This window comes from Schistocerca nitens, chromosome 8 (assembly GCF_023898315.1).
Source record: "Schistocerca nitens isolate TAMUIC-IGC-003100 chromosome 8, iqSchNite1.1, whole genome shotgun sequence".
Classification (NCBI taxonomy): domain Eukaryota; kingdom Metazoa; phylum Arthropoda; class Insecta; order Orthoptera; family Acrididae; genus Schistocerca; species Schistocerca nitens.
Genome location: NC_064621.1, coordinates 286,509,158 through 286,525,408, shown reverse-complemented (window position 1 = coordinate 286,525,408; position 16,251 = coordinate 286,509,158). Strand labels below are relative to the sequence as shown.

Here is a 16,251-nt window from a genome sequence, read left to right as displayed (position 1 = left end):
CATCAGTAGTGACATCTGTCTGCGTTCAAACCAGGGACTTCTATTTTTATGACTGCTCTACTTCGGAAAGAATTTATCAGCAGTAATGAGCTGAGAAGCTTTCTGAACTTAAGAGATGACTGTGCAACTATGAGCCTTTTAGTTTCTCATTTCAGTCGCCGTCATTTAAGTGGAGCCCTGTGCTTACTGGAGCCAACCATTGACATTGCTCTATTTTCTGACCCAATGCCGATTTTATGACTGTTCATGATTACTTTTTAGTCGTTGTAGGAATATGGCGAAGGGAAATTTAATCTTCAAACTCAATTACTTACTGGATGTATTCCGATTTCTCTCTACCTCTACAGCTCCCTCTAGTGCTATGGAAGTCATTCCCCGATGTCTTAACATATGTCCTGTCATCCTGTCCCTTCTCCTTGTCAGTGTTTTCACGCCCGGGTTCCCGGGTTCGATTCCCGGCGGGGTCAGGGATTTTCTCTGCCTCGTAATTGCTGGGTGTTGTGTGCTGTCCTTAGGTTAGTTAGGTTTAAGTGGTTCTAAGTTCTAGGGGACTGATGACCATAGATGTTAAGTCCCATAGTGCTCAGAGCCATTTGAACCATTTGTCAGTGTTTTCCTTATATTCCTTTCTTTCTAGATTCTTCACAGAACCTCCCCATTCCTTACCTCATCATTCCACCAATTTTCAACATTCGTCTGTAGCACCACATCTCAAATGCTTCGATTTTCTTCTGTTCCAGTTTCCCCTCAGTCCAGTTCCACTACGAAACAATGCTGTACTCCAGACGTACATTCTCAGAAATTTCTTCCTCAAATTAGGGCCTATGTTTGATACTAGCAGACTTCTCTTAGCCACGAATACCCTTTTTGCCAGTGCTAGTCTGCTTTTATGTCCTGTGATAAAACCTACGAGAAATGTTTTAAAAAATACTGTTCTGAAATTTATATTTTTAACAACATAATTTCTTATACTCAACACAACAAAAAGGAAATAAGATTTCGCGAAAGCACATTACACAGATGCTTATGTTAAAACACTCCTCACCTTATTTATTTCTCATTGACACACACAACACGATGCGTCGTCATAAACAAGAGTCGACACGGAGGTCATCGATATGTACAGATTCACAAGAAATTTCCGGTGCCGACTTTTTTCCAGCGAGTTCAAACAAAAATCCCTAGGGGGTACAGGAACGCCGATCCAGCCTAAATTAAGCCTTGGTGCAGCTTGTAGTGCGTGGCGGAGTGTACAGTACTTCACAATAATTTCAAAGGCTAGCCCTTCTATTCATTGCACGTGTAGAATGAAGACGGGAGGAAAAAAATAACCGTCCGGGGCGCGTACTGAGGTATATAATATTTTTGTCTTCCTGACCTTTCACATGACACAATGGAGGTGACAAAATTGTTGCGATCTTTCTCTAATACTAGTTCTCTAAAATTTACTTGAGGTTATTGACGTCGTATTTAGTACTTCCCTTTGCTCTTTGGAGACAGATGAACATTTAAATGATTCCAAACTTCCGATCAATCATGAAACGCTAGTCATCAGCGCAATGAAACACTGCTGTTTATTTCATTTAAAAAATAAATTTCAATCATGTGTACAAATGGTAACATACACTAAGCTACTTAAGAGGTGTGTGTGATATCCCAAGACAGGTTGTGACACAAAGGAAGAACCCACATTGGCTGCGTGTGTGCACTAATTGAAGTAAATGGTGAAAGATGAGAATTTATGCCACACCAGGATTCGAACCCGGTTCTCCTGCTTACTAGACAGTTGTGCTGACTACTAAGCCATCCGGACAAAGTGGTCATTGCACCTGTATGGACTACCCTTGCATGCCTCTCGTCAGACCCAAATTCTCAATTAATCCACACGCTACTAATGTAGTGCCTCTGCCCATTATTCTCATCACTCACGACACTTTTGCCGATTCCCGTAATAGTTCGATCATGGTGTGCATCTGCACTGAACAGATTATTGGCAAACTTTGCCTTAATTGTGTGCGTGTGTGTGTTACTGGGAAATGCTACACATCTCTTTAACATGATTCATTAAAAAAAAAAAAAAATGGTCACATGCATTATTCCTATCCTTGATAAGAACGTCCATACAAAAAAAAAACCTAAGGATACAGAACATATCTGTACATTCTTCTTTGGCAGTTTTAAGATTTCCAAGGTAAAATGTCGGTTTCTTTCTCAAAGTAGTTTTTATCTGCTTTGCATTACACTGACCATCTTCTCCTTTTTGATCACCCTAAAACCGAACCCGTCACTTTGCCAAATTTATAGAACTCGACTTTCCTTGTAGCCTACTGCTAACTGTGCTGCACCACAAGTAAATATTTTCAATAGTACCTGTACTAAATAATTTTCTGAGAGTTACCAACCATTAGTTGTGCAGCACTGTCAGCCAAGTTCTTGGCACCTACTTATATCCTTGTTGGGTCTTTGATGTAAAATACTCACAACTCTTTTACGAGTAAATCTGTGACCCCAACCCACTGCAGTTATTCCTTCCCTGTCTAGCATGCTTCTAGGATGTAGATTCTGGTGTGTCCCACTTTTGTTTCATAAATTTCCACCACATATTTCTGTTAATTTATGTTCAGTCCTCACAATTGAGTTTGACCCTCACATCTGTTCAAAATTTTTATCAGGACTGAGTAGGCCATGTGGGAATGTCATCCATTACCAAATACAGTAACAAGCCCATGTGGGGGGAGGGGATATCACCAGTACAAATTTAGTGGTAGCCATGTTGGCTATGAGGAGACCACACTGTTGCTGCCCAAGTTTTCACTTTCACTTTCACTTGCACATGCATGTCAAGGAGTAGATGCCTGTCCATTTTGGGGCTGACCTTAAAAATAGGCCATAACAGCAGCTGGTCTTCGTTTTGGCTGGGTGGCGCCCAAGTAGAAAGCCCTTATTCAGAGTAGTCAGCATCATGGAAGATCTCTGATACTATGAAACTACCATAGTTATCAGCTGGTGGCAGTCAGCTTATGTCATAGATGGAAAACAAAACCAAGTGACTTGTGGACAGATACTTCCTCAGCTCTGGGATCCTTTCTCTACTGAACAAATGGTCTCTCTGGAGTATATTGAAAACATATTTAGCGAACACTCTTCCCCCATAAAATCGTAAAGTGGCTCCATCTTAATGAAGATGGCAAGCTCAGTCCTGGACGTTATTCGTTTGTAAATAGCTTTATGTTCCTATTGCCATCACACCCCATTGTTAACAACCTCAATATGAATTAATTTTGCACCAGGGCTTAATGCTGCAGGCAGATGAACTATGCAAACCCTTAGAGGGGCAAGAAATCCACTTTGTATATCATATTTAAGTCATGTACATAGAGGCCAGTCAGACAGCAGTATAGACACGAACACCTTCATATTCCATTTTGAAGGGGATTCGGTTACAGAGAAGGCACAATCTTGTGTTACCACCGTGATGTTAAGCCGCATTTCCCCACCCTCCTACACAGTATTTTAAATGCCAGCATTTAGGGCATATGGTGGAGACTGTGGCCGGCCATTTCATTAAAATTCAGGATATGTTTTACAACCTGTGGGTCTCAAGCATGGGAATGACTGTCCTCTCCAATATCCGAGCTGAAGTATAGTACCCTAATAGAGGAATGCAAAATCGAGAAATGAAGGTTTCATGTCCTCATATTTTCAATCTCGGGGAAAAAAATACAAACGTTTGTATCCAGTCTATGTGGTATCGACCTTTGCTATTACTGCAGCCAGGTCACTGGCAGTACCCGGCATATTTACTCCCTCAAGGTAGTTGTGCAAATAAACTTTAACATGGAGGTGAAGGGCTCTACCTCTCAGAAGTATGTTGGCCCCAAGAGAGATTTTGGAGGGATCTATACATAGATTAGCTGTGAGTGTGATCAGCGAGTGGATTCCCCTTCATATCACACTGGAAGCAAATAGCTGAGAGAATGCAAATGACCCCAGCAATCACTGTTCATAATATTACTTTCAGGCTGGGCACACTCTTACTTTCAGATGGTTGCAGGAGCCTTCTGAGGGACCAGCTTACCTGTCTCTCTCTCTCTCTCTTATATATATCTCAATGACTGTACTCCTTCCTACATCAGTGCTGCCCAAGGCACTTTTTCAGCTATCAACCATCTCTTCCCCTAATGTAATGGCTTAATTACAACAATCTCTACAGTGATCTTCAAGATGATCACTTTCTAGTGATCACGTTACTTCCTTGTCAGTCTAAAACTAATCGGAATGTTGGGCTCTCTGAAGAACCAATTGGCAGTTGTATGCTCTGCTGTCACCTTCACCCCTTATCTGTCAGATCGCATTATCGAGGTTGTGAGAGATGTTTCCGATGAGATCTCACACGCAAGCTACTGCCCTTTCTAGACATCATCATCCACCACAGGCCGGTATCATTATGGACCAAAGACACTGACAGTCTAACACTGTTCAAGAGCATGCTCTTATTTCTTAAATGGTTTTGTGCTAAGGCTCACTATCACATACATTAACAACAAATGCTAGGAGCATTGTCTTCTTCTTGGGAACATTTGCGTCCTCATTCCAGGTGTGAGCCAAGTTCTGCAGTCTTCTGGGCAACTGTGTCACTTCTCTTCCTTGAAGGTGGTATTTACATTGATTCCTAAGACCCGATTTGTGACTGTCTACATCCCATCCTTACCTGACAACCTTTAAAATCACCTTTTTTCAATTCATAATCAAATCATCCAACATTAGAATGTTAAGCAAGGAATGACTCTACTAAGGGGCTTCAACTGTATTTGGCTAGAATGTGTTTTTCCTTCACAATGCCTAGACAGTACTATCATCCTAATCCTTGTGCCAGGCAAAAACCCTATATCTATCAACTACTACCAACGAAACTGCCTCATCAACTTGATCTGCAAATTGCTTGAAAGGATGACAGCCAATGATAGTGCTTGGTTTTCAAATCATGGGGCCTTTTGTCCCCTTACAGGTCTGCCTAAGGGAAGGATTCACAGGCCACCTAATTACATTGGAAACAGCGATCCAACAGGATTTTTCTGAATGTCAACACCTCACTGCATTTTTTTTTTTTATCTTTATAAGGAATACCACAAAGCTTGATGCCATTACATTTTACTTACTGTCCATTAGGGGCTTTCATGGCTCCATAGTCAGGTTAGAGTTGGTGCATCACTCTAATCCCAGAGCTCTGTGCTGAGGGTTACACTCTCTTCCTCATTGCCCTCAGTGAGACCATTGGTTAACTCCGCACTGTCAGCGATATTTGCATTTGCTATAGCTCCCAGTCTACAGCTGCAGTTGAATGCCATCTGAAAGGTCTCCACTTGTACCCATTTCCATGGGTTTCAGCCAAGAGACATGAATTTCTGATCACTTCCTTGGGTGTAAGTGCTGCTACTTTCCTCCACACCCTTGTCCCAAAGAGACTATGGTAGCAAAGTGTACAGCTTACTGGTGCTGCCACCTTCAAAGTTGTTGCACCCAGTTCATTTTGGAGTTGGGTTAGCCACTCTAGTCTTCTGGACTAGATAATAGACAGTTTCATTGTCAAAGTGAGGATCTTACACCTCAAAGTTCCGATAGTAGCAACTCATGCTCTGAGAACGTCATAATCATCCAACCTATCAAATTTACTTTGCATAGATGGAGGAGTGAACCCCTGACACTTGCCCTTGGGTGGGGATTAACATTTGGAATGGGCCCTGGGGTATTCTGCTGGGACCACTGCCTAATCTCTTATAAAGTGCCCCTCATGTTTACCTCCCCTTCCTTTGTCAGTACCAAGACCACAAATTACGACCTATCGTTTGAAGGATCTACTTTCAGTGGCCCTAAGTGTGTATTCCTCTCAGTTCTTCAGAGGTGTTAGCCATTTACACTAACAGCTCCAAAACAAAGGGTCGGGCAGTATATGCATCTCCAGCCATTTAAAAACATTCAGTGTTTTTTAATGTGTGACGTGTATTATGTTGAACATGTCTGAAAGAACAGACACCATTCATGATGCTGCAGCCCTATATACATGATGAAAGAGAGATTCTGACACTAGCTGCAACTGGGATTAATATAAATCCAATGGCAAGTCAAATTTGAGCTGGAGGAGGACTCTAATTCAGAGTATTGCAAGTGTTCATCACCTTACTCTCTTTGGCTATGCAAGCACACTATCCATCCAGATTAACCCATTTTATTTTCTGGAATGAGCCACTGCCATATTTCGCATGCAAAGACTTAGACAGCAGGTTGTTCCCTGGTGGAATGCCCCCTCCTCCTGGCTCTTCATGCTAAACATGGGCTATTAGTTGATAACTCGGGCAGTTGAACAAGCTGTTTCTCTCAAACGTGGTTGCTATTCTCAGATACAAACTTCTTTCATGGCAGGATGTGTAGGTTGGGATGTTCCCAATAGCATGTTAGTTCTTTGGGACCTCAATCCTACCTCATTTGCCAGCTGCCTCAATGATCCTTCTTTTCCTATTGTAATTGCTTTTACATGAGGTTATTCCCTTCTCCTGCTACATCCTATTTTCCATGTCATGGGTAGCACTTCAGTGAATAGTAGCTGTTGTTCCTCTCTTTAATGCTTAGACTGTGTGGCACACCACCTGCTTGCTAGGAGTGTCAAATGATTTTCGGTGCTGCAGTCGCCTAGAGTATGCAGAAGGTGTTGCGGCTCACCACTGCAGGTCGAGCTAAGGCAACCTGGGCTGGTGGGAGTTGACCAGCACATAATCTGGATGAATCTTGGGTTGACCAGCAGATGAGCCAGACAGAGCAGCTGGGTCTTGGGCAGTCAGCATCAGCACATTGTGCACATCTTTCATGATACCACAAAGTGGCAGTATGGAGTTCTCTTGCAAACAGCAGGGGCTGTCCATGAAGTCTGGTGTTTGCCTGTAGAGCAGCTGGAGGAAGGCAGTCAAGTTGTGGAGAGTAAGTGAGGAAGGAAGCAGGTAGGGTGGTTGGACAGTGCAGATGGAGTTGAGTGTCTGGCATTGGGACAACGTGGTGCAGTGTCCAGGCCTGAGCTAGCGGCAACATCTTATCAACATGCCGAGACTGGTTTATGCCCTGAATGGGCAGACCGTGTCCAGTGTCATGGTTCCTTTGAAGGCTGGACTGGTTATGCACACACGAAATCAACCCATGGTGTGGATCCCTGCATGGTAGCACACTAAGGTATCCCAGTGGTGTCCGACAGGAACATAAATTGTGCACGCGGGCTGTGATATTGCTTCAGTAAGTGTGTCATCCAGTGCTGTTCTGTGTATGATTGGCTTAAGGGCAGAGCTGCTGCAAGTTCAAGTTTGGCTGTCTTAAAATACACTTCTGTCCATAGTGTGTTCGATGTTAAACAACCCCAGGTGGTTGCATTCCTTACATTTAGTCTATGGTCTAGTATTACTGTAGCTATTACACCCTTTTTGTTGCCCTCATATCCCAGCAAGTAAAGGTCTCCTCTGGACTACTTGAAATTTACTGCCACTACATTTACTTTGGACCACAAAATTAAGCTTTTGGGGATATCAGTGTTCATACTGCTTTAGTTTGGAAATAGTGTATTCCAGAGTTTTTTTTTTTTATATCACTTCTTCACAATCGTATAGTTATTATTACAGTTACAGGTCTGTTGACTGATTCTGTTTAATCACTTCAATGCGAGGCAACATTTACAGTGTGCAGAAAGTTCTTACCAAGAACGCATTTGCTACAAAATATCCTGTGTCCTCTCATAAAGCAAAACTATGTTTATAATTTTGTCAAGTAATCTTGATGATTTTGAGTGAAACAAGTTTTCTGTGTTACTGGTGAGGTGCCCTGATCAATGGTTGTATCATTAATAGATTATTACAAGGCCCAGAATTATTTAGACACCCCCCCCCCCAACCACTTACTACTCCCAACATTCCCTGTGCCACTAACAGAGTGGGGGCAAGACAGTTGTGTGAGGGACAGTCCTATCACTTGCAGAAGCTCAATGGTCACTCCCTGGCTTCTGCTAAACATTATCTCTCACCTTGTGTTTTATTGTTGAGAGACCACAAAGTGTCCATTAAGTTTTCAGCTTTCTCACTTGTACTATTATGTGTCTCCTAGTTACAAAGCTTTCTTCATTCTGTCACTGTCTACACACTTAATCCGGTTGGCATGAGGTCATATATGGGTGGCGTTTTTCTTGTCACAGAGGAGCCTGACACCCCTTGTGTATTGTGACTTTTATTTAAATTACTTCTCAGCTGTGTCATCAATATTGAATTTAATGCAATTTTAACTCTTACATGCTTTCATAATCTGATCAGATTTGCGGCAGACATCACTCACTGGCTACATATGAACCCCATTGACAAAGGGACTCATGAACTCTGTGATTAATCTCTTAACCACCAAAACCCATTTTAAATACCAGTTACAACAACATTCAAAATATTTTACAGTATATGCAATTATTCCCAAGAATTGATTAAAGAATCAACTTTCCACATGTGCACTGTCTCACAGACTTCTAAACATGCATTCCTAAAACCTGAGAAGAGTGAGGTGAAGATAGCTATTGCCAGAATTAAACTTTGTGTATTAGGGTACACCGAAATCCTTAGGCACTTAATTTCTAAACAGTTACATTGCTTCTCAAAAACCCTATTGGTTTCAAGATAATACACAAATGTTAAATTACAAACTTCGTGAGGACAAGCTATGCCTTAATGCACCAGCTTTACAAAGAAACAAAGACCACAAGCTTCAATATTTCTGCACATCTCAGCCTTAAAACTAGTGCTCAAATCAAATTAATCCTCATCTCCAGAAGGCAGCTCACTCTATATAATATGATTAATATGGTCTTTGTGAAAGAGCAAGTGTGCATCACACTAAAGTTACTGAACCGTTAAACACTGATGTCCAATAAAACAATACAATGGGTGCCCTGCGGAAGTTAGTAATGTAACATTTCTGTAGGGTCTTGAAACTTAGTTGTTTATGATGCATCGTACCTGTTTTGAAATTTTACTGTCAATAGCTCTTCAGCAGTGCATGTTTAGAATCCATGCAGCAGGGTACATGTGTGGAAAGCTGATGCTTCAACCAGCTCTTTCAAAAAGTATATATTCTTAAAGATATTTGAATAATCTTGTCATAATTTAGATATATAGATTGGTTTTGGCCTGAAGATCAGTGACAGAAAAAGGAAATGTGGGGACTCCAGGTAGAAAAACTCACATCCAACCCATGCAATCATTTGTAGCAGAGATAAAATATTATAGTGGTCACTTTCAGACACATAAGTGATTCCTAACATAACATTAATAACTCCAACTCTGAGCATTGTTTTACCGATAAAGTTGTAAAACTCTTGCATGTGTCCAACCACAGAAAACACAGGTCAAAAAACAGGTGGCAACTAATGGAGGAGATGGTTCTAGGTAGGTATGAATCTTGGACTAGAGAAAAGAATCCTTAAGCGTTTTTGCACCTGTAGGCTACGGCATTTTGAGAGACTGCATTAAAGTGGAGAATTTACATTCCCTGCATGTGCTCTTGAAACAGCATTGCTTAAGAAGGATAAATAAAAAAAAAGATTGAATCAAGACATGTTACACCAAGCTTATATGGTCTTCATCAGACTTAGTTTACCACTTCATCCCATTGTTTGACACAGAAATCTGCTCCTGCATGACTGATATAAGTAAACATGATGAACTTGCTACTTCACTGTAATAGAAGGCTACCTCTTTATAGCATCATTTCTCTGTGCCCCCCCCCCCCCCAAGGTACTACTTCATACTGTCTGAAATTAAAAGGATATCACACCAATTTTGGGCTTCTTTTATTACAGATACCATTAGACATCATCATGAGACTGAGCGAAATTGAAAACATCACAGACTTCCTCGAGCATTTCGTCGACAGGAACTCTGTTTCACAAGATGACTTCCTTGCAAGTGAGTAAAATGCAAAATATTTAAAGTGATTAACGCTTTTCAGTGGCAGACAAATTTTACATGGATTTTTTTTTTTTTACTACAGCTGAACACTGCTATTTTATATAAAACGTTGCTTCCTCTTCTGTACTGAAGTTCTTCTAACTTCTGTTGTCCTTATTTCGCACCTATTGCCTTGTTGGTGTGCATTTAACAGGCTCACATACTTGGTCCAATCGTATTAACTTACCCACCTGCATTTACAGCCAATATCAGGCCCCTAGTAGGCAGTCTTCCTGGATATTTGCATCTAAATGTCTTTAGAATCAATAGTCTAAATAATAATAATAATAATAATAATAATAATAATAACGCCACATAACAAACCTGACATCATACTCACCAATAAAAAGAAGAAATTAACACAACTAATCGAAATATCCATACCCAATACAACAAATATACAAAAGAAAACAGGAGAAAAAATTGAAAAATACATCCAACTGGCTGAGGAAGTCAAAGACATGTGGCATCAGGATAAAGTTGACATACCAATTATACTATCAACTACAGGAGTCATACCACACAATATCCACCAGTACATCAATGCAATAGAGCTACATCCAAACGTATATATACAACTACAGAAATCAGTAATTATTGATACATGTTCAATTACCCGAAAGTTCCTAAATGCAATATAACACATACCATACAGTTAAAAGTAAGTGACGCCTGATCAAGGTCCGCGTCACTTTCCATTTTTAACCAGACTTAACGTCTGAGAAAGTAAAGAATAATAATAATAATAATAATAATAATAATAATAATAATAATAATAATAATAATTAGAATCAGGTAGTAACATTTCCCTCCAATCAAAGTTGTTCAACAGTGTTGCATAAATAAGTAGACAAGAGAATTTACTTGATACTGCCCTTGACAAAAAAATCCAGACCACCAAAATGAAAATGTTTAACATTCATTTCAGTTATAGAAATTATATTATCATTACACTGACAGTATGTACGCAATTCCAGCAGATTATATTGACGGTAAACATTATAAACTATATTTCCTTTCAAATTTTTGCATCAGTTTGTATAGGAACTACTGTATGCTTAAAGTTTTATTTCAATCACAATGTTTAAAACATTTGTACATAACACTTTCAATGCATAATTTTTCTAGATACTAACATTAACTGAAGCTTGTCTACTGTCAGCACTATTTCCTAAGACTGAAAAAGCAAAAGACGATTGTATACATACTAAAAGGGCAATTTCTGAACAGATACATGTATTTAGGTCACATGTTACTTAACTGACAAGAGGTGTCTGAAAGTCTCTTCCTCCAGTACGTCCTCTTACTGTTCCACTTTTCAACTTCGAGTGACTAAAATCAGTCACTCCTCTTCATTTACTACTTTATAATCTCATTCTGCAATTTTGAGGTGAATGTGTGGACCATAAGGAGAAGTATTAATGTCACTTTAAATTTTATGTCAAAGTCTCATTCAAAATGTTATGACTTTCTCTTTCCCTCTTGATTGTTCCAACTCTTAATTAGACCAATCTTGCCGGCCGCGGTGACAGAGCGGTTCTAGGTGCTTCAGTCCGGAACCACACGACTGCTGCGGTTACAGGTTCAAACCCTGCCTCAGACATGGATGTGTGTGATGTACTTAGGTTAGTTAGGTTCAAGTAGTTCTAAGTTCTAGGGGACTGATGACCTCAGATGTTAAGTACCATAGTGCTCAGAGCCATTTGAAGCAATTTTTTAGACTAATCTTGTCTTTGTGTCATCCTTACCAACATTGTTAAATGGGAGGTGGTAGCATATTCCTAGACTCCTCCCATGCACTGGTTCTTGAAATTTTATAGGTAATCTGTTATGGGATAGTTGGCATCTTCAACAATTTGCCGTTTGAGGTTAATCAGCATCCACCCACAGCTCAAACAAGTGTGTGACCACTTGTACTGCTCTTCTTTGTTTACACTGAGAATCTCCTGTTCCTCTCATTTGACATGGGTCCCACACACTTAAGTAATATTCTAGGAATGGTCAGAAGTGTATTCAAAACAGCCTCCTTTGTAGAGTGGCTGCATGTTCGTAGTAGTCTACAAATGAATGGAAGTCTGCTACCTGCTTTACTTGTCATGAGCCTAAATCATTACTCAAGTTTATATACTTTTAGATTGTTATAGCTAGGTATTTGTATTAGTTGAGGGTCCTACTGCTGATTCCATGAGCTACGACTTGCAGGTCAATGTCGGTGCAATGCAACTGGTAGTGACAATGAACTACCCAACATAAAACTGCAAAACCAGCAACAGGTAAATAATGTTTGTGATGTGCGGACAGTAGCTACGTAACAATCAGGAATCCACACCACCACTACTGATGTACATTTCCAGTGACAAACTATTTCCTGAACACAAAGCTTCTGGCATAAAACTATTCTTAGAGCAATGCTGCCTTTATCTTTCTCTTTCCAAAGACTGGTTGGCGCAGCTCTCTGTATGTGTGTGTTCTATTGAAGTGTCTTCATACCACTGAGCAACAATGATTTTTGTTTGACTAGACATCTCCCAAAAAGGGAAAAACAGAGATGGAAAACTGTACAAATGCTTGAATAAATTAATAAAAAATAGTGAAGTAGCTGAAACTCAGCAAAAGAATAAAGATTCTCACGCAATGAGAGATAATGTATATTACTGTTACAACTACGGAGGCAGAAGCAGCTGATATGGAAGATAGAGGTAGCAGGGAAACATTCTGAACACATCAAGGAGTTTACAAAACTGTAGTTTTGACATGATTTTTAAGATAAAACAAGCATGTATAGTTAAAATGAAAATTCTGTGCTCACTGTGAAACTTGCTCCCTTGCCACAACCTAGTAAGCAATAAGAATGGCGTGAGAGTGCCTAAGTGAAAGGAGAAAAAAAACTATGATTACAGACTTAACATCTTTTTGACTTTGATGTCAGGAACAGAGCATTTAGTTAACTCAGCCAAAGCCTTATCTAAGGAACTACCCAGCATTCTATTAAAACTATTTAATGAACCCATTACTTGTTCCAGGGATCATATTTGTGATGCATATTATGCTGGGGAGAGGCATTCCACTCAAGTGGCCAAGAGATAAGGGTGAGAAAATAATGAACAGTATGTGCAGTGGCTTGCTTATTTATGTTTTCAATTTGTTTTAGGAAATGGTAAAGTTGTGGGGTGAAGAATGGGACAAAGGAGTTATGTGCTTACAATCATAAAATCAGAAGTCCCAGCGTGTGTAAGGAAGTCAATTAAGATTATTTTACTTGCACACTCCACAACTTTTAGGTAATTGCAGCTGTAAGAAAGCAAAAACAATAAATTTTAGACACATGCCTGTACAGACAAATTCAGCAGTGGCTGTATAAGCAGTCTGACAAGGGAACCTCCCCATCGCACCCCCCTCAGATTTAGTTATAAGTTGGCACAGTGGATAGGCCTTGAAAAACTGAACACAGATCAATCGAGAAAACAGGAAGAAGTTTTGTGGAACTATGAAAAAAATTAGTAAAATATACAAACTGAGTAGTCCATGTGCAACATAAGCAACAACAAGGAGCATGTAAGCCTAGGAACGCTGTGGTCCCGTGGTTAGCGTGAGTAGCTGCGGAACGAGAGGTCCTTGGTTCAAGTCTTCCCTCGACAGAAAATTTTACTTTATTTTCGCAAAGTTGTGATCTGTCCGTTAGTTCATTGACGTCCCTGTTCACTGTAAGTTTAGTGTCTGTTTTGCGACCGCACCGCAAAACTGTGCGATTAGTAGACGAAAGGACGTGCCTCTCCAATGGGAACCGAAAACATTTGATCGCAAGGTCATAGGTCAACCGATTCCTCCACAGGAAAACACGTCTGATATATTCTATACGACGCTGGTGATGGCATTTGCGTCACATGACAGGATATGTTGTCGGCCCACCTAACTTGTACACTTAGCGAATGGGTAAAAAGATTCTTCTACCTTGCCCGATTTAGGTTTTCTTGTGGATGTGATAATCACTCCCAAAAAAGTGATGAAAACATAAGAGTTTGTCACATAAAGTGAAAATAAAAAATTAAACTTTTCACTCAAGGGAAGACCTGAACCTATGACCTCTCGTTCTGTAGCTGCTCTCGCTAACCACAGGACCACGGCGCTACTAGACTCCCATTGTCCATGATGTTGCATATCTTAGCATGGACTACTCAGTTTGTACATTTTACTAATTTTTTTCATAGTTCCACGCAACTTCTTCCTGTTTTCTCGATTGATCTGTGTTCAGTTTTTAAAGGCCTATCCACTGTGCCAAGTTATAACTAAATCTGAGGGGGGTGCGATGGGGAGGTTCCCTTCTGAGTAACTTCTGTAATCAGACTGAGCAACAGAACAGAAAATAACAATCTCTGTAGACTGTCCAACTTCCTCTGTTGGTACCAGACTCCAATGTGAGCAATACATGTGAATAATGATCGAAGTTCATCCCGAACAAATTTTACCTTTCACTGTCATCTTGTAGTAGAAATGAACTACTTCCAGACGGCAGAATTTTAACTTCAGAGAAATGACTGATGTCCACGTATTTCAGTCTCAAAGTTGTTGTTGTACTTAGCTCATTCTTCCAATGTCACATTACTTCTTTGGAAGGATGATAGTCCACAAATTCAGCTGCAGTAGATGCATGTTAAGATAGTTGGATAATGTCAAGCAGCAGTCGTGATGAAAGTTCTACTGCACAACTTGGAACAATTCACAAAACCAGAAAGTTTCACTGACAACTTTCAGATGTTTCAAAATGCATTTGAACTGTGAGTTACAATACTGCTTACTGCTGTAAGTGTTCATGCTTGAAATGTCTTGCAAATAGCACCAGCACAGAAAGAAATGCACTGATTAAAGAATTTAATGAAATAAGATGTTATGACAAAATACACATCTGGTCTAACCACTTACATCCAGCATGTACATGTGGACAAAAGGGGGGAAAAATCCTGGTTAAAAATACTGTTTCTTGGGTGTAAATACATTGTTTCCCAGATAAAAGTACTCTATACCCCAGTGGAAGAGCATTTCTTTTTTTTTTTCCTTCGTGTTCAATGAATGCACTTTCCCTTGGAACTGTATAACTCGACAAAAAATATTGAGGACATAGGATGCGTGATGTCAGTAGCAATACATTGTTAAATAGCACAAATAGAAAAATTTAATGGTTTAAATTAACATACATGCAGTATAGCTACAAGAAAATCTAATCTTTCACATCTACTATTGTTTGCCAAATTTATTAATTTATTTTGCTGTTTTTTTTTTTTTCTTCCAGAGGATGTGATAATAAGTGCACAGCATGAATTGTAGCAACAGATTTTTTTTTTCCCCGAGAAGCATAGGTTTATAATTTCACTGTTGCGCAACGAACGTTTCGTGAGTTACCTGGCTGAATACATGTTCTGTGGAGCACTTCGACTTTTACACAGAAAAGCCAATTACATGTGAAATTGCACAATTTGTAGTCTATGAAAGAACTAAAATAAATTTGAAAAACTGTCTCTCTAGTGAGTGTTATGCTTTCAGGTATATCAAACACACATGTACCTGTAAAATTTTAAAGAATGGCACAAATGGCTGGTCTCCTGGGCCCCAAATTTTTCATGTGCCCGGTCCTCAGCATTAAGTTTTTAATGCGCTGTGATTTAAGGAATTCATCACACATGATACAATTCATCTTGCATAAAAGGAAATTTACTTTTGAAAGTAACCCTTCTCAAATCACAATTCTCAATAGTTTTTCTGCAACCTGTTCGGAATGTAAACAGTTGTAACGCCACACTCATAGAAATGACTCACAAGAAAGATGCATTGTACGCAGTTTATTGTTACAAAGTATTGTATAGTCTTTGATATATTTTGCTGTCAGCAGAAAGTTGTGTGTGCACTGTGTTTTTTTTTATTATAAACGGCACATTTTCTTGACAACTGAAGTTTTATTTTGGTGTTACAATTTTATTTATTTATTTATTTATTTATTTTTTTTTTTTTTTTTGCTGCTGCTGCAGAATTATTCTGCAGTAGTGGGCTTTCGTAAAACTCTAATAGAGTATCAGTTCTTACCAGTAAGAATTACAAAAATTTAACTGAAAACTGAAACAATAAAAGCTTCTCAGAATACTGAAAAATTCCTAGGTTTTTCCCAGTTGTACCAGGGCATATACACACTGATATTGCACAGGAGATGAAGAAAGAACTCTGATGAAACACAAAATTGGGA

The 16,251-nt window shown here is 39.6% G+C and overlaps 1 protein-coding gene across 1 annotated transcript in view; it reads left to right on the top strand.

Moving 5' to 3' along the window:
* The window catches only part of LOC126198784 (vascular endothelial growth factor A-like), a 101,546-nt gene that overhangs the window by 76,990 nt on the left and 8,305 nt on the right, over nucleotides 1-16,251 (top strand). The window contains exon 2 of the mRNA XM_049935350.1: nucleotides 9,872-9,977. Within this exon, the coding sequence (XP_049791307.1) occupies nucleotides 9,872-9,977 (106 nt within the window). The remainder of the gene's footprint in view (nucleotides 1-9,871; nucleotides 9,978-16,251) is intronic.